We start from the raw sequence: 19600 nt of genomic DNA, 5'->3' as shown, positions 1-19600 counted from the left end.
GGGTTTGGGCAGGGATATCAAGGAAGACATGCTAAGCACCAGAAAGGGATCACCATCCCTCCCCCCCAAACCTGCCAAGTTATGAGCTTATTTAATCTGCAAAACCCTTGGCAAGCAAGAGCTAAATCTAAATCTCACAGACAAGGAAACCAAGGATGAGAAAGGCTATCCAGTTGGAAGACTCAAAACAAGGAGAAAGCCACGGAGTAGGATAACCAAAGAAGCATGCTCAACTGCAATGAGCCTGGTTACTCCTGGAAGAAAGGTACAAAGAGTTGAGACAGGAAACAGACTCTAAATATCCTACATTCTTGATATCTTGATCCTATATCCTATATTCTTCATGATGGTTTCTATGAGACAAGATAACTCCCAAGTCTTCCTTGCTGTTGACTCTGATCTTAAGTGGCTGCTGAGTCCTTGACACTGGGGCAAAAGCAATCCAGTGACCCGCCCTCAGTAGATGGCTGTCTACCTACCTCCTGTGCACCAGGAGACTTTGCTTTGGCCTCACCCCTACATTCTACTTGGTCCCAGGTACTAGGACCAGCTATTTTTGAATGCAGTTGCCCATCAGAACCATCCCTGATACTCTATTAAAACACACCCATGCACGCATGCATGCACGCACACGCACACACCCACTTCAGTGTGATGAAGAGGAGATGAAGGGCTATTCTAGTTTCAAGAGAATAAAGGCTAACCAAAGATGGGAATAAAAGAGGGAAAACTGTGTGTGGGAAGAGAGGGGGTATATGGGTACCCCTTAATTTTTCTGTAATCCTTCTTAAAACTTCCCCCCCCAAAGAAACTCTAATAATTTTTTTAAGAAGAGAGATTAAAGAAACAACAACCAAATGCAATGAATATCTTTGATAGGGTACAGTGATATAGACAGTTTTAGGATATTGGGGGTAATATAGATATTGGGATCTTGGATGATCTTATTGGTTTGTTTCATTTTCTTAGATGGGAGAGTGTTATAGTAGTTAGGAAATGTCCTTCTCAGGAGAAAGTTGGGAAAGTATTTGAAGGAGAACCACCATGATGTTTTCAACTTACTTTCACATTGTTTAGCATTTAAAAAATGTGTTTAGATATGGATAGAAGTATAAAAGGAACTAAATGAAATGAAGAAATGAAGTGTATACACAAAACATTGGTCATTGTCAAATTAAGGTGGAGGCTAATAGAATGGATGGTGCCCAGATATTTCTGGAGTAGGAATATATAAGAAGAAAGAAGGTAGGAAGGACACAAAGAGAGGGTGAGTGATACTTACAGGTGATTTGGAAGAACCACTATTCCATGTTACAATGAAACCCACACACACAAAAAAAGCAAAACAAACATCTTTCCTCATCCTTCAATGTTCAGACCAACTGTAGCCTTCTCCAGAAAGCCTTCCCTCATCTCCCAGGCTGGGTGAGGTGTCTCCTTTGGCTTCTACAGCCCCTGTGCTTCCCCATCGCTGGGGATCGCAATTGCTTGTTGACTTATTTATAACCCCTAACAAGATTATTATGAACTAGAATGGATTATTCTTCTACAAATCCCTGGTATCTAGAAAAGCATCTCAAGGAAAGTTCACTGATGGGAAAGAATGAAGGAATGGAGGTGTAGAGGGAAGGGAAGCATGTGGAAATGTAGAAAGAATGAACAAAAGGGCTCCATCTGACTCCTCTAGCTGGTTAATTCAGACTCCAGCAGCCCTACTTCTCAGCCAGCCAATCCCACTTCTCTGAGTTTAAAAACAATAGATTCTAAGCCAACTTCCGGCACACAATCTGGAGTGAATGCTTCATGTCTAAGCCCAAGCCAAAAGCTTTGTTTCATTGCTATAGAATTTCATCAACTTCTAGAATATCAGAATGGAAAGGGAGCTGAAACCCCAGCTAGCTTGAACTCCTCATTCTTTTTTCTCTTAAATATTTTATTTATTTATTCATGAGAGAGAGAGAGAGAGAGAGAGAGAGAGAGGCAGAGACACAGGCAGAGGGAGAAGCAGGCTCCATGCAGGGAGCCTGACGTGGGACTTGATCCTGGGTCTCCAGGATCAGGCCCTGGGCTGAAGGCAGTGCTAAACTGCTGAGCCACCTGGGCTTCTCCGAACTCATTCTATACCTGGAAGGGAAGAGAATATCTCAGTTCATACTCTGATGACACAGTGAAAGTATTGGTTCTATTCCTCCTTCTCCTCCTCCTCCTCCTCCTCCTCCTCTTCTTCTTCTTCTTCTTCTTCTTCTTCTTCTTCTTCTTCTTTCTTCTTCTTATTCTTCTTCTTCTTCTTCAGAGAGGGAAGGGGGAGGGGCAGAGGGAGAGAGAGAGAATCCCAAGGAGACTCCCCACTGAGCACAGAGCCTGATGTGGGGCTCAATCTCACAGCCCTGAGATCACAACCTGAGTCGAAATCAAGAGTCAGATTCTTAACTGACTGAACCACCCAGGCACTCCTATACTTCTTTACCTTCTGATACAATTTCCACAATGTTTTGAAATAACAAACTGGATATGTCAACGGATTAAAATCTCTAGCTGGATTGGAGATTCAACTTGGGTTCAACATATTTAACAAATTTTCAATGCATTCCTTCACTTTTCACTGACATTGCCTCAGTGGAATGTGGTGCAATGGAAATAGTCATTAAAAAAACCCAGACTTAATCAAAAAAGGACCCAGTTCCTCATGAAAATGTAGTTTTAAGTGGATGGAAATTATCCAGCCATCCAGCCAGCCACCCCTCCTTACATCCATCCAGAGTCGTTTACTGAATCCATGACCCCAGATGCCATCAATACGAAGATCAATAGCCCTAGCAGTACAGAAGATTACAGTCTAACAGGGAAAGTAGATTCACCAAGTTTATGACTGGAAGGAAATTTGAATGAAATCTTCATATCCTCTTAGGCATGGAAATCAAAGAAGAAATGTTTACTTAGCAAAGAGAGTAAAAAGTCTAGCTCAGCATTCAGTTTCTGGGTGTGATAGATGAGCTTTTCTGGATATGATAAAACTAGATTTTCCAGAGGGAATCTCCACTTAGAAAAACTAGAAAAGCTAAGTTTAAATTTACAGGCATTGGAGAGCACCAAAGCAGCCAGGACTTGAAGGGTCAAATTTTGAAAGAGAGAAGTATGTTGAAGTGACCCCAGCACTATGGCATTTTACCTCTGGAGTTATGTTTCTTTCTTTCTTCTTTCTTCTTTCTCTCTTATGAGAGACACAGAGAGAGAGAGGCAGAGACATAAGCAGAGGGAGAAGCAGGCTCAGGAGCCTAATGCAGGACTCGATCCCAGGACTCCGGGATCATGACCTGAGCCAAAGGCAGATGCTCAACCGCTGAGCCACCCAGGTGTCCCTGGAGTAATTTTCTGATGTTGAGGAACAACTAATCCAAGTTTATGACTGGAAGGAAATTTGAATGAAATCTTCATATCCTCTCAGGCATGGAAAGCAAAGAAGAAATGTTTACTTAGCAAAGGGAGTAAAAAGTCTGCACATGCAGATATCAAGACTTACATATAAAGCTACATTAGCTAAGGCAATGGCAAATCAGCTCAAAGATGGACAAGTAGAAAAATGGAATAGAACAGGGTCTAAAATATATATATAAATCACTTGATTTAATAGAAGATGATATGGTTGTAAAATGTGAAAAATATGATTCCTTTTAAAATACACAACAGGGCTAGTTGGATATTCATATGGCAATGAATCTCAACCTCTACCTCATACCATAAATATTAATTCCTGATGAATTGTATATCCAGATATAAAAGTTAAATCAATACAGTGTTTGTAAGAAAACATAGGGGGACATGTTCATAATTTGGAAGTAGGCAAATAAATTTTCAATGGGATAGGAAAAGAACCAACCATAAAAGAAAATATTCTATGCTTAGTTACATTAAAATTAAGAACTTTTTTTGTCAAAATAAACCAGAAGATGGTGAAAAAGGCATTGCATCAAATGAAGAGGATCCACATACTCAAGAAAGGACTTATATCTAGAGTATATTAAGGACTCCTACAAATTAATAAAAAAGAGACAGCCCAAAAGAAAAAAACATCATGGGCAAAAGTCTTGATCAGACATTTCACCAAACAGGGTATTCCAATAAGCATATAAACATATGAAAAGGTTTCTTTACAAGGAATATGCAAGTTAAAACCAAAAAGGTGGCTCTATCAATATCTACCAGAATAGCTAACTTTAAAGAAAAATGACAAAATCAAGTGTTAGCAAAAAATGCAGAGTGACTGGAACCCCTATCCACAGCTGGTCAGAATATAAATTGGTACCACTGTCTTGACAATATTTACTAAAGTTGAAAATATACCTATGGCCCAGCAATTTTACTCCTGGGCATAAACCCAACAGAAATCTAAATACATGCAAGAAAAGATGTGCACAAGATGGCCATCCATAATAGCGTTAAACTAGAAACAACTAGTTTAACTAGTTTAGGCACCTAAGTTAAGAGTCCAACTTATTTTTTGACTTAGGTCATGATCTCATGGGTCGTGATATGGAGCCCTGTGTTAGGCTTTGCATTCACTGAGCAAGTCCACTTGGAGATTCTCTCCCTCTGCCCCTGCCCCCACTTCCTTGCTCTCTCTCTCTTTCTCTCTCTGTCTCTCAAATAAATAAATAAATCTTTTTAAAAAACTGCTAGCAACAATCTAACTGCCTATTACTAACTGAATGAGTCATTATTATATATTCCTAAAAAGGAGCATTATAGACCAGGTTTTCTCAATGGCAGCATAATTGACATCTTGGACCAGATAATTCTTTGCAGCCAGTCCTATGCATTGCAGGATGTTTAGCAGCATCCTGGTCTTCTACAGTAGAATCTGTCTCTGTTATGATTACCAAAGATATCTCCAGACATTATCAGCTATCTGCTGGCAGAGAGGGGGCATGCAAAATTGTCCTCATTTGAGAACCACAGTAATAGACTATAGAGCAAAGAAGTCAAGGGAATTAGCCCTACATGTAACAATGTGAGTTACTCATAATATTAAAAAGGGAGCCTGGGTGATGCAGTCGGTTAACATCTGATTCTTGTTTAGCTCAGGTCATGATCTCAGCCCTGTGTCCAGCTCTAATTTCAGCTTGGAGTCTGCTTGAGAACTCTCTCTCTCTCCCTCTGCCCCTCCTACTCGTGTTCTCTTTCTAAAATAAAATATATATATATATTTTTTTAAAAAACCACCTAACATTAAAAGAAAGAAGCCAGATGCCAAAGAGTACTACCAGATACTTCCTCTTACACAGAATTTTTAAAAATCAGTCATATCTAATTCATAGTGTTAGAAGTCAGGATGGTGGTTACCTTTGAGGGAGGATGAGGTCATGAATTGAACAGGTGTAAGAAGGTTTTAGGGGCACCTGCAATGATCTGGTTTTGATTTGGGTAGTAATTACATAGGTAGGACCCATTTTTTAAAATTTCATAAAGATGTACTTTCCAGAATGTGTATTACTTTTTTTAAAAAAGATTTTATTTATTTATTTATTTATTTATTTATTTATTTATTTATTTATGAGAGACACAGAGAGAGAGGCAGAGACATGGGCAGAGGGAGAAGCAGGCTCCCTGCAGAGAGCCTGATGAGAGACTCGATTCCAGGACCCTGGAATCACAACCTGAGCCAAAGGCAGATGCTCAACCACTGAGCCACCCAGGTGCCCCCAGGATGTATATTTCAATAATAGTTCTACTTCACAAAAATAGAGCTCAGTCAGAGAACCACAAGTTCTAAAAAATGTTCTGGACCATCAACGTTTAATCCAAATGGTTTTTACATAAACTTGCAGCTAAATTAGATGAGCCTCAAAATTCCTGAGACAACCACAGATCTACCATCCAATACCTGGAGTTTTAGATAGAAAACAGCCCTCCTTCCCATGGGAACCCATCCAAGAGTCATGTTGGCTTCAGAGATGAATCCTGGACAGAGCCAGATTTCTGTTTCCATTTGCTCAGGCTATGGGTCCACTGGTAAATGTATCTGCACTGATACTTCAATGCTTTCATTTTCCACTCATCTCCCTAACACTGATAAAAGTGAATAGAACCCTTTTGTCCCAGGAAGACATAAAACCATATTGATGAGAGGTCTGTTCATTAAATATCTTCAGGATGGATTAAAATGATCATGAGCTCTGGTTCTAAGAATGCAGAGACCAGTAAATAAATGTACTATTGAAAGGAGATTAGTGGTGAATGCTTAACCTACTTTGAGAACAACTTGTTTTTAACACTAAGTACCATCCATTCACATTTACATAATTAATGAACTAATTACAAACGCATCTTATCTAATCATTTAAGTGGGCCTTATGTGACCTATCCTTGCCTTCACTTCTAATTGCACTTCCTTCAAAGGAATACAACTTTACTTTCAAAACAATACCCTGTAATTTAGACCTTTTTATTAATTCAAGCCAGCCTCCTCCCACATAAAAATCAACCGGGGGTGAAAGGAAGTTGGTGTCTAAATGTTGTTCTTTTTTAAACTAAGAACTGCAAGCCAAAAGTATGGGGCTGCAAATGTTTACAGAAAGCAAATTTTCCCCAGAAAAAGGAAAAGTTGTAATGCCATCGTTTAGCCAGACGAACAGCGGTTGTGTTAAATCGGCACCAAAGCAAATGATACATACAACAGTAATTAGCGAAGATTACACAGTAATTAAAATCACGATGATTATGTGAGTGAGAATAATTTATACAATAATCTCCACGCTCACATTGCAATATGGTACAAGTCCAATAGCAACAGTGGAGAGCCATGTTTGGTAATAAATTCAAATCACAGCGTCACTAATTATGTGGTGATAGATTGGTCACTGAAGTTTAGGGATAAATTAAGTCTCTGACCAGGATACACACAATTTTATTTGGGCTTCCCAAGGCTACCAGTGGGGACCTTAAACACTTGAATGATTTTTCTCTTTACTTACAGTCCTCTCTTTTTCCTTCTCATCCCTCCTCTAACCCCATCCCTCAACTCTGTCAGCATAATTTTGTCCACTCCCATAATTCAATCTTCCACTTGGTGGAAAACATTTGCTTTGCTTATTTGTTTTTTATCTACTCACTGTTATTCTGCTTCAGGTAAGGGACCCAGTTATTCTTTTGGGAAACTTTTCCTCCCCCAGTGTTCCTGTGGTTTGGGTGGGAATAACCGCATCTCCCAGAACCAGGTGAGAACACCAACTTGAGCCTAGGATAAGAGACTCCTTCATTCCCTTTATCCATTCTGACTGGTTCAGAATAGCCATGTGACTCCCTTTGGGCCAATGAAAGTCAAGCTCAGGATTTTTGTGGAACTGTTTAGAAAAGAGAAGCCCTCTTTACTTTTGGACTCTGGGTGGTGCAGACATGAGCTGGAAGGTCTTGGCCACCATCTTGCTACCTCAGAAAAAAGCCAATGTAGAGAAGAGTAGAGCAGAGAGGTTGCTGAGGGATCAAATACCCAAGATCATTTTTTGAATCCCTGGATCCAATAATGCCTGAAGCTAGATCTACCTTTGTTTCCAAGCTGCATGAGATAATGCTAGTTTTCATTTTGCACAAGCCAGGTTGAGTTGGGTTTCATGTCATTGATACCCTCCACCAATCCTAGTAATTATATTATGCAGAGAAGTTCTGGCATCTCCATGGATCCAGACCAGAGTTCAAAACTTCTGGATGGTTCCACTTGCATGTCCTTAAACGCATCAAGTTCAACATGTTTAAAACCATTTACTGAACCTCCACTGTCATTGGCAAGGGATTCTCTGTCATGCTCATGGTTTTCTGCTGCAAGTCTGGTCCACTTCCACAATCTCTGGCATGTGAGATTATTATAACCCAGTCATAGGGTTCCTTAGTCCTGCCTGTCACCATCCCTGACTTCAAGAGCAGCACTGCCCAGGCCAGCCAGGATGAAGGAAGGAGAGTGGAAGGGAACTCTTGCTTAGTAAACACCAACTTGGTGCCAGGGCTTCCACCAGCCACTATATAACTATTAACTCTTTAATCTTGCAAAGGGGATATAATCATGGAGGAGAGGCTGTAACGTGCTCATGACCAGGTGGCTAATAAGTTTGGATTAGAAACCAGGTCTACCACACCGCACAGTCTATTGTTCTCCTCTTACCTCTTTTGAAATAGGTCTTCAAGATCTCTGCCAGAGCTGGTTTAACACTGTGTCCACCACTCACCTCCGTCCTTGGTCTGCACTCTGGGGGAGCTGAGGCCCAGACCTTGAGTATTCCTCGCTATATTCCATCAACACTGGAGACAGTTGAGCAGTCTGACAAATTTACCCTTAGTGTTGACAGCAGAAGCATCCTTCAAATCACCCTGGTGAGGGGTCATTTAACTTCTATCCACTGTCAGTCATTTGCTCCATGCATATTTATTATCTGCTATGTGTCAGGCACTGTGCTAGGTGCTGACGTACAAGAAGAAAAAGACAAGGTTTGGGTTTTTTTTTTTTTTTTTTCTTAAAAGGCTGCTAAGATGCTTGAATTCCATCCTGTTCTATCCTGGAAGGCAGAGATCACCAAAGTTTTTCTATAAAGGGCAGATGGCAATTATTTTTGGCCTGGAGGCCATCTGGTTTCTGTTGCAACTACTCAGTTCTGCCGTCATGGTGCAGAGAGAGTCACCAACAATATGTAAACTCAAAAATGAAAATGTGGGCATGGCTGGGTTCCAATAAAACTTTATTTACAAAAACAAATCGAGCGCCAGATCTGGCCTGTAGGCAGGAGTTTGCTGACTTTTGAGGTAGGAGATGGGAAGCCACTGCAGCCAGACTTTCATTTTAAAGGGATCATACTGGCTGAGGTGTGGGGGATGGACCAAGGGAAGATGGTTTTGGAAGTTTTTTGTCAGCATCTAGGACAGAAATGATGGCAGCCTGACTTACAGGGGTTGGCAGTGAGGATGGAGAGAAGCAGAGAGAGCCAAGAGTGTTGGAAGGGGACAGGATAAACAAGATTTGGGGATCCGTTGAATATGAGGATGAAAGAGAGGGGATGATAATCTGAGACTATCCAGCTTGGGTGACTTTATGAATGGATAGAACCACCAAATGATACTGATTACACACAGTGGGCAGGGAGGCAGGAGTTCCTCCTGGATATGCAGGGAGACATGTGGTTGGCAGATCTCAGTGTAGACAATTAAATACGATGTCTACGTTTAAAACCTAGGAGAACATAAGAGCTGGATGTCTAGATTTGGGGGTTGCCTACTTACAGTAGAGGAGTTAAAATCACAAAAAGGTTATCTGGGATCAGGTAGGGAGCAAAACAGTCAAGTGAGGGCAGAGTACCCCCACAGCCCCCCAGATTTGGGGATTGAGGGTGGGAAGGAAAAGACCAGAAAAGAGAGGTTTGAGGAACTCCAAGGAGCAGAAACGTCTACAAGGCTGAGTGAATAGAGAAGTGTTTGACAGTTTGCCAATGCTGGGGAGAAGTCCAGAAAAAGATCAAGACTGGAGACTACTTCATGTATTATTTTTTAAAAAGATTTTATTTATTTGAGACTCAGAGAGAGAGAGAGAGAGAGAGAGAGAGAGAAAGCATGAGTGTCAGGGTAGGGGGGAGCAGAGGGAGAGGGAGAAGCAGGCTCCCTACTGAGCAAGGAGCCTAATGCAGGGCTCGATCCCAGGACCCCAAGATCATGACCTGAGCCTAAGGCAGACGCCTAACCAACTGAGCCATCCAGGCAACCCCAAAGATGAATTTATAGACAACACAGAGGTGGAGGCAGTTATTATTATTCTTTTTTTTACTGGGAATGAACCAAGAATTTAGGGTTTAGGGTCTCTTTAGAGTGAAGGACAAAGGTAGAAAGAAAGTTGGGATGGTTTGGAATAATGACCAATGGTTTGAAATGACTGGTCCATGACCAGACATCAGCATTCTGTTCCACTGGGTCAATTCAGACTTGTCAGCACATGGATCCTGCACAATGGGGTGAGAGACCTGGGTTGGGGGTCATTTGGGTTTGGGGAAGAAGGAAAAGCCTGATATACTGTGAAGACAAGAAGGAAGTGGGGGGAGGTCCTCCAGCTTTATCACTCTTCCAGTGAGGGCTGAGGCAGGAGAGTCCAGGCACACGGAGTGCGGTCTAGGTGTGAGGTGAGTGCGCCAGTCCTAGAACGGCCCTGGCACCACCTGCAGCCAGATGTTAAGAGAGATTCCTAAGCCAAGTATGACTGCCACCACCAAGCCTATAAACTTCCTCTCTGGGGGCCATGGAGGTAATTTAGTGTCTCCATCTCCAGAAGCTTTTGCATTTATCAGCGCAGCTGCATGGTTCCTGGACTATAAATCATAAGGCTTTAGGTGTATTTCTCTGGGGTTGACGTCCCCTTATAAATAATGCAGGGAATGCTTTTATTTTTTGGCAGAAGACCACTTTCTCTCTCTCTCTTCTGTTTTTAAAGTGACCTTCCTTCTCAGTCAAACTCAAAATGTCCAAGAGACCCATTTATTGAGCCCAGCAATGGGTCAGGTAGTGTGGGGCTGGGGATACAGGTGTGTCATCCTCTCCTACCGCACAGTCTCCTAGCAGAAAGGACACTGGGACAATCCGGTAGTATCCAGTCACATTTAACATACAAATGCCCTTGGACTCACAGAATCATTTGCCCCTGTGGATAAGAATGTGTGTGTGTCTGTTGGTGGGAATGTGAAATGGTGCAGCCACTCTGGAAAACTGTGTGGAGGTTCCTCAAAGAGTTAAAAATAGACCTGCCCTACGACCCAGCAATTGCACTGTTGGGGATTTACCCCAAAGATACAGATGCAATGAAACTCTGGGACACCTGCACCCCGATGTTTATAGCAGCAATGTCCATAATAGCCAAACTGTGGAAGGAGCCTCAATGTTCCATCGAAAGATGAACGGATAAAGAAGATGTGGTTTATTTATACAATGGAATATTACTCAGCCATTAGAAATGACAAATACCCACCATTTGCTTCAACATGGATGGAACTAGAGGGTATTATGCTGAGTGAAATAAGTCAAGGACAAACATTATATGTTCTCATTCATTTGGGGAATATAAATAATAGTGAAAGGGAATAGAAGGGAAGGGAGAAGAAATGGGTAGGAAATATCAGAAAGGGAGACAGAACATAAAGACTCCTAACTCTGGGAAACAAACTAGGGGTGGTGGAAGGGGAGAAGGGCGGGGGGTGGGGTGAATGGGTGATGGGCACTGAGGGGGGCACTTGACGGGATGAGCACTGGGTGTTATTCTGTATGTTGGCAAATTGAACACCAATAAAAAATAAATTTATTATTAAATAAATAAATAAATAAAGCTACAGGGGGAATAAAAAGCAATTGTCAAATAAAAAAAATAAAAATAAATAAAAAAATGTGTGTGTGTGTATGTATGTGTGTGTTTTAAAGGCTTATAGGCTCAGAGAAAATGTCCTGAAAACCTCTGAAAGCAAAAAAGACAACTTTAATTAAATAAACCGTGGCATGACTTGAAGATCTTTTGCAGGACTTGAAAAAACTGAGACCTGCCTGGGCGTACTGATAAGGAAAGGTCACCAAAATATATTGTCGAGGGAAAGGAGCACATTGTAAGAATTTATGCAGAGCATAAGGTACATAATAGGGCATAACATCATTTATGTCTTTTAAAAGCCCACAAATGTGTGATATATTTGGTACAGGTACATATATGTTTAAACATCCAGAGAGAAAGGTGTCAAAGGGGGCACACCGAACGGAAGCTGGTGGATACCTCTGGGAAGGGAGCTGAGATTGGGGTTGTGGTTAAGAGGACTTTAGCTTTTGGGGTGCCTGGGCAGCTCAGTCGGTTAAACGTCTGACTCTTGATTTCAGCTCAGGTCATGATCTCAGGGTTGTGAGATTGAGCCCCATGTCAGGCTCTGCTCTGGGGGTACAGCCTGACTAAGACTGTCTCCCTTTCTCTCTGCTCCATATCCATTCTCCTGCTTGAGGGCATGTGCGCGCTTTCTCTCTCTCTCTCTCTCTCTCTCTCTCTCTCTCTCAAGAGGATTTTAGCTCTTTCTATTATATTTTAAGTTCTTGAAGAGAGCAAGTATTCATAGATTACTTGCACAGTTAAAAGGCACTGGAAGGCACCTGAGCTCTAAGGCCGGACCTCACTATAAATTTGGATAAGATACTTTCTTCCACAGACCTCTGTGTTCCCCATCTGCATAATGAGCAAATTAGATCAGATAATCCCAGTGGTTCCTTCCAATTCAGAAGTTCGAGAATCTTTAAATTGTAAACGTATTCCAAGGGCGGTGCTCAAAAGTTTCAGGGCTTACTGCCATAGGATCTGGCACTCAGTAGGCATCTTTTGGAATGATGCTGAATGTTGAATAATAATCCTTATGCAGTTTTAATATTAAGAATAGATGTTCGCCAGTAAATTTTGCAGGTGAGTGATCTGCACCCCGCCTCCACCCACTCTGGATAAATATCAGAGAGCCATGGCAGTGCAACAAATACAAATATAGGCTTTGGATGGATTTCAACCTGGGTTCAAAGATTGGCTCTTCTGGGATGCCTGGGTGGCTCAGTGGTTGAGCATCTGCCTTGGGCTCAGGTTGTGATCCCAGGGTTGTGGGATCAAGCCCCGCATTGGGCTCCCCGGAGGGAGCCTGTTTCTCCCTCTGCCTATGTCTCCGCCTCTCTCTCTGTGTCTCTCATGAATAAATAAAATCTTAAAAAAAAAACAACTTAACCCTCCCCCCCCACAAGACTGGCTCTTCCACTTACTTGCTATGGGACATTGATCAATTACCGGCCCTCTGGGAGTCACAGTCCGTGCTGAGATATAACCAGGTATGGTCAATATTTTTGCTCCAGCCTTTATATTATGGTTAGTTATTCACTCAACAAACATTTACTATTTATTGTTTGAGAGAGAGACAGAGAAAGAGATACTGTGGTGTGTGGGTGGGTAGGGAGGGGTCGAGGGAGAAGAAGAGAAAGAATCTCAGGCAGGCTCCATATCCAAGAATCCAATGCAGGGCTTGATCTTACAACCCTGATATCATGACCTGAGCCAAAATCTATCAGACCCTTAACTGACTGAGCCATCCAGGCACCTTCTCAACAAACATTTATTGGCACCAACTGTGTGCTAACCCCAGGAATGCAGACATAAAGAAAATAGACAAGGACCCTTATCATCCCTCCTTGCTTCCTGTTCTATCACTGTCCTTGGTGTAGGCACCACTGTTCTGAACTGTCCAGGGACAAACCTGAGGACTTGGAAGGGGGGAAAGGAAAGAATAGGGGAGCTAGGCTCTGGACAGCCTGCCTGGGGATGCCAAGGACAGATGCTGCTTGAGGCACAGCTATAGGAGCAAGGTAAGACTGTGCCTGGACCAGTTGTGGGCCTCATATTCCTATTCTGTCATAGTGAGATTAATATCTGTCTCCTGGGTTTCCTTGGGGCATTGAGTAGATACCAACATCAACAAAGCCAATTTTCTTGAGCTCCTTCTAGGTGCCAGTCTGAATGAAGACACATTTGTGCATCATCTCATTAACCTGACAACAACCCAGATCGATTCCCAAAGAAACACAGACGGAGAAGTTCAGAAATCTTGCCCCAAATCTCACTGCCCCAAGTCCTCCAAGAAGGTTGCAATCAACCTCTTCCACGCTCATTAATGTTGCGCTTTTGACCCCTCCAGTGAATCAGGAGTGTTCTCAATGTTCTCTTGAATGGTGAGCCCTTTCCAGAAGGTTTCCAATTTACTTTGCCCAGACACATCAGAGGACGCGCTATCTCTGGCGGCTCTAGCATTTCAAATGGATTTCTTAAATAATAAGATCTGAAAGTTGAAATTACTCCTTGGTCCATGGGCTGCAGAAAGGATGCTGTGTTAGCAGGCATGGAAATATCATGAATCCTGCATGTCTCCACTCCATCAGAGCCCATGGGTGACCAGGTGTGCTGCCAAAGAGCAGTGTGATTCTGAAAGGCATTCTTTTTTTTCTGAGCAGCAGGTCTCAACAATGGGCTTGAAATATTCAGGCAGCCTTATTGTAAACAGATGTACTGTCATTTTGGCTTTATTGTTCCATTTATAGAGCATGGGAAGAATAGATTTAGTATAATTCTTAAGGGCCCTGGGATTTTCAGAATGGTAAGTGAGCACCAGCTTCCACTCACAGACACCAGCTGCATGAGCCCCTCCCAAGAGAGTCAGCCTGTCCTTTGAAGCTTTGAAGCCAGGCACTGACTTCTCCTCTCTAGCTATGGAAGTCCTCTGGTAGTAGGCTCTTGCATCTACACTGGAAATCTGTTGTTTAGTGTGGCCACCTTCGTGAATGATCTTAACTGGATCTTCTGGAGAACTTACTGCAGCTTCTCCATGAGCACCTGCTGCTTCACCTTGCGCTCTGTGTTATGGAGATGGCTTCTTTCCTTAAGAAAGCCAACCTTTCCTCGTGAGCCAACCTCTGCTAGCTTCAAATGTTTCTTCTGTAGCCTCCTCACCTCTCTCAGCCTTCACAGAATTAAAGGGAATTAGGGCCTTGCTCTGGTAACTAGGCTTTGGTTTAAGAGAGTGTTGTGCCAGTTTTGAGCTTCCATCCAGACCACTCACACTTTCTCCAGATCAGCAATAAGGCTGTTTTCTTTCCTTATCATTCATGTGTTCCCTGGAGTAGCACTTGTCATGTCTGTCAAGATCTCTTCCTTTGTGTCCACAACTTGGCTAAGTGTTTGGCACAAGAGGCCTAGCTGTTGGCCTCTTTCAGCTCTTGATGTGCCTTCCTCACGAAGCTGAATCATTTCTAGCTTTTGATTTAAAGTGAGAGATGTGTGACTCTTCCTTTCACTTGAACACTTAGAGGCCACTGTAGGTTTATTAATTGGCCTAAGTTATTTTTTAAAAAGATTTTATTTATTTGATAGAGAGGGAGAGAGAGAGCATGAGCAGGCGAGAGGAGAGGGAGAAGCAGACTAGTCTCCCTGCTGAGCAGGGAGCCTGAGGCTCAATCCTAGGACCCTAGGGTCATGACCTCAGCCAAAGTCAGACACTTAGACAACTGAGCCAAGCAGGTGCCCCTTGACCTAATTTCAATATTGTTGTGCCTCAGGGAATAGGGAAGCCCGAGGAGAGGGAGAGAGACGAGGGAATGGCTAGTCGTGGAGAAGTCAGAACACATACAACATTTACTGATTAAGTTCAACATCTCATATGGGTGTGTTATTCGTCACGCCTCAGAATAATTACAATAGCAACATCAAAGATCATTGATCACAGCTCATCATAACAAATATAATAAGGAGAAAGTTTGAAATATTGCAAGAATTACCAAAATGTGACACAGAGAGCCGGAGCAAGAGCTGTTGGAAAAAATGGCACTGATTGACTTGCTTGACAAACCTCCAATTTGTAAGAAACACAATATTTGACAGTGCAATCGGCGAACACGATAAAGCAAGGTATGCCTGTACAATTCTAATTATGAAACTTGGATATGATGTTAATGAGCATTCACATCCTGCTATGGCCACCCCTGGTTCTGCCTCTGCTGCCTTATACACTGGCTAATGGGGGAAACCAGGGGGTATGTATTTATCAGGAGAGCACAAAGCCCTCATCCTTTGGGGTTCACAGAAGAGGTGGCTCTTTTTCCATATAGGTTTTTGTTTTTAATTAAGAGCAGTAATCAGATAATCTTGCTTTAATTAACTCCCCAGATGCAGTCCCACTCTTGGAGCCTCTCTTTGATATTTTCGACATCAAATTTTTCAGCCTAAGATTATCTGCAGGCATGCATCAGACATTTGCCATTTGCTGAATATGCCCAAAAGGTTAGCATGAATTTCCACTCCCTTCTTTTTGTAGAGACAGCATCCCCCTCCTTCAGAGCAAACACATTTCAAGTCAGGATGGGGTTGTCTGCATTTGCTCCTTGAGTCTGTGACTTTTCTTTCTACTTTATCACACTGGTTCTTCTGGTATCACAAAAGCAGTATGTATTTCATCTTAATTATGCATCTGCTTAATCCATAACTTCTGATTTATGGCCATTAGCTCCTAATTACAAGAAGGCCACCCTTGAAAAGGAAAACCAAATGAGCTGAGAGAAACAAAGCTGGCTGAAAAACAAGAGTGAAGATGGATTTAAGTCCTAAACTAAGAGTGGATCCCAAGGCCCGTTTGTCAGAGGAACCTATTGTTGGCAATCCTACAGATTTGCAAGAGTTTATCTTAGGTCATAACTGAATCCATCTCCCTCTGTGATGGGGAAAATATAAAACCTTGACATTCAAAACAAAGCTAAAAATTCTAAGGGAGAAATCATCCAGCCCAACTGTCTCCATACTGATTTGCCATTAAAAGAACACCCCAAAATATAGAAATGCCAAAGTGAATATGTTTACAAAAGAAAAATTGAAATACAGAACTACCTATAAACAGAAAATAAGTATGACTAGCTTTAGATAGAAGGCAACTATAATAAATCCACAGTTATTTAAAAAATCTTCACCACATGTTATTTAAAAATCATTGGGAAAACCTGCTTTAGGGAGGGTTGCATTAGGTTCTCATCATTTCAACTGGAGCAGTAAACAGAATTATACTTCCTGTTGCACAAATGAGGAAATGAAGGCTTGGAGAGGATCATTGACTTGCCTAAAGTCATTCAGCTAAGAAGTGGCAGGGTTATAGCTCAAACTGTCCAAGGCCATGCTTATCCTTGCTTTAGCTGGAGAAAATGGAAGACATGAACAACAACCTTCAAGGCATCACATTCTTCAAGTTATCACCCATCCAGTGGCAGCAGAGAGATAATCTTACCTGGGGCTGAGAATGTGGCTGCTGCTGGCTGACTGTCGAGAGGGGCTCCTCATGGTATCTGTGGCCAGGGACAGCGTACAACTCAACCAGGACTGCAGACTGCCCTCTGGCTGGGAACTGAGGATGGAGACATTATCTCTAGAACCAGAAAACAGGGTGCTGTCAGCACAATGACAACCACACTAACAGCAATAACTAGATATTCACCCCTAAGCATAAGCCAGGCATGTGCTACAACCTGTACATGCATAACCTCAATCAGTGCTCACAACACCATCCCTGAGAGATGGGAGCCAGTTCTGTCCCCATTACATAGATGAGAGTAATGGGATCTGAGGAGGCCAACTTGGGTCTTGTCAAGGTCATCCACTTAGTCAGTGATGAAGCTGGAGTACAAATCCGGGTCTCTCCGATTCCAATGTCCATGCTCTTAACCACATTCTTCCTTAGAGAGGTACTCTAATACAGATGTTGAGGCAACTCAGATTTTAGAGTAAAAGTTGGCACTGAATTTTATACCAAATAAAATGTCCATGGAATATGCCAAGTGTGAAGATCTTAACTCTTTGCCTGCCTTAACCAGAATGTCTTTGTAGATAGACAACTTTTATATCCTCTAATTCTTAAATTAGGCCTTGTGTGGGCCTGTCATTGATGTGGGTACTCAACAATGGTTTTATATTCTGGTTTATATACTCACACAACTATATCAATATTGATATGTATATCAATATATGTATCTATATCTACCTATACTTGTGTCTGTCTATAAATTTTTTTGCTTGTTTATAGAATACTCTATGGCGGGCAACATGGGAAGGAGCTTTAAATATGAATCCAACATTGACCCTGTCCTCAAGACTCCATCTTAGAGGAGTACACATCTATAGAAATAACCACAAAATAAAGGAGAAAATTATTAATGCCAAAAGAAAATTATTAATACCAATTTGGCAATAATGCCAAAATTATTAATGCCAAAATTATTAATGCCAAATTATTAATGCCAAAAGGAGAATAAGGAAGGAGCATTGATTTGCTTCTTGGAGGCATAAGGGAAGGCATTAAGTAATGATAGTTGAGCCACAACTTGTTTGAAGGTTGGTTATCTCTAGAACCAGAAAACGGGGTGCTGTCAGCACCTGTTCTTCTGCCTGAAGAAAGGAATTTGAGCTGGAAGGAACAGCATACACATAACTATGGGTAGGGCATGGATGATATGGAAAGCAGGAATCCCAGGTAGAGAGGGAAGGAAGGGTCAGATATGTGTGGGGCTCAAATGTCAGTCTGAAAAGTCTATCCTGAGGCAATAGGGAGCCATTGAGGATATTTGAGGATGTCGGTGGCATGCCAAGTGGTAGGCTTCTTTCTGTCTGGAATAAGTTGCACAGTTCAATAACATGTCCCCAGTGCTATATGTTATGATCATGGAGTCAGAGCTATCATAGACATTGCTAGTAATTCTCCAAGTGGGTGTGGATGTTCCCACTGGACACAGAGAGCCAGGGGCTTATTCTTGGCTTCAATGTCAACTGCCCAGTTCTATTTGGGGTTAACTTACATCTCTTTTCTGCCACTGCTGTAGTCCACTGCTGTCTGGACACTAGAAGGAGACACAAGAAAGAGTCTGTTATCCTTGTGCTATCGGGAAAGAACATAGTCCTTGGTGTTAGACATATTTAGGTTTGAGTTCCACTTCCAACCTTTGCTCCTGTGTGATCTCAGGCAAGTCACTTGCCTTCTCTGACTCCCCTGCGTTCCTTTGTAAAATGTGGTTGCGAATAGGACTGAGGTGTGGAGCAGATGCTTCCTGTGAAGCAAGATAATCCCTAGAAAGATCTCGGCACAAATAAATAGTGTTGATTAAAAGGAAACAACCATGATCACTGCTCTTGTTTTAGGACAACCACTACTGCTATTATTAACAGCACCATTACTGTCAACAAGCCATGCATTTGCTTTATGTTCTTTGTGAGTGCTAGCGAATCAGACAAGAGGGCAGGTGGCCAGCTTTCTAGGGCATTCTGGGAAATGCTGAGACTAATTACAGTAGTAGCTATTCTGTAGGGAGCATCCCTTCATTCAACAAATATGCTTTACCTGCGATCTCATCTAACCATCCTGCCTCTGTCCATTTAGTGAACAAAGAAACTGGCACCTTTGCTTAAGATCACACAGCTTTGAATCCCAGGTCTGTAAGAGCTATTAACCTCATGCTCTTCATCAAAAGGCAGTTGCCCAGTGTGTGGGTGTAGACAGTGAAACCACAACCTCAGATGCCTAAGACCTCATTTGAATCCTGGGTTCACAGGCCAGGGCCTCCCAGTTTTATTCTTCGTGTGGAATCTGGGAAATTTCTTCCTTAAAAACCTGGTCATGGGGTAGCCCGGGTGGCTCAGCAGTTTAGTGCAGCCTTCAGCCCAGGGCCTGATCCTGGGGACCTGGGATCGAGTCCCATGTTGGGCTCCCACTGCCTGTGTCTCTGCCTCTCTCTCTCTCTCTCTCTGTCTTTCATGAATAAATAAATAAAATCTTAAAAAAAAAAAAAAAAAAACCTGGTCATGGGGCACCTGGGTGGCTCAGTGGTTGAGGGTGTGCCTTTGGCTCAGGTCGTGATCCTGGGGTCCTGAGATTGAGTCCTGTATCATACTCCCCACTGGGATCCTGATTCTCCCTCTGCCTGTGTCTCTGCCTCTTTCTCTGTGTCTCTCATGAATAAATAGGTAAAATATTGAAAGAGAAAGAAGAAAGAAAGAAAGAAA

The 19600-nt window shown here is 42.3% G+C and overlaps 1 protein-coding gene across 2 annotated transcripts in view; it reads right to left on the bottom strand.

Annotated features, from left to right (window-relative positions):
* Window positions 1-19600, bottom strand: part of MYO18B (myosin XVIIIB) — a 255617-nt gene that overhangs the window by 10671 nt on the left and 225346 nt on the right. For both annotated transcript variants that reach the window (XM_038575488.1, XM_038575489.1), the window contains exons 41-42: window positions 18400-18441; window positions 16839-16976 (exon numbers count right to left, since the gene is read on the bottom strand). In XM_038575488.1, the coding sequence (XP_038431416.1) occupies window positions 16839-16976; window positions 18400-18441 (180 nt within the window). The remainder of the gene's footprint in view (window positions 1-16838; window positions 16977-18399; window positions 18442-19600) is intronic.

This window comes from Canis lupus, chromosome 26 (genome assembly GCF_011100685.1).
Source record: "Canis lupus familiaris isolate Mischka breed German Shepherd chromosome 26, alternate assembly UU_Cfam_GSD_1.0, whole genome shotgun sequence".
Taxonomy (NCBI): domain Eukaryota; kingdom Metazoa; phylum Chordata; class Mammalia; order Carnivora; family Canidae; genus Canis; species Canis lupus.
This window is presented reverse-complemented; position numbering and strand designations above follow the sequence as displayed.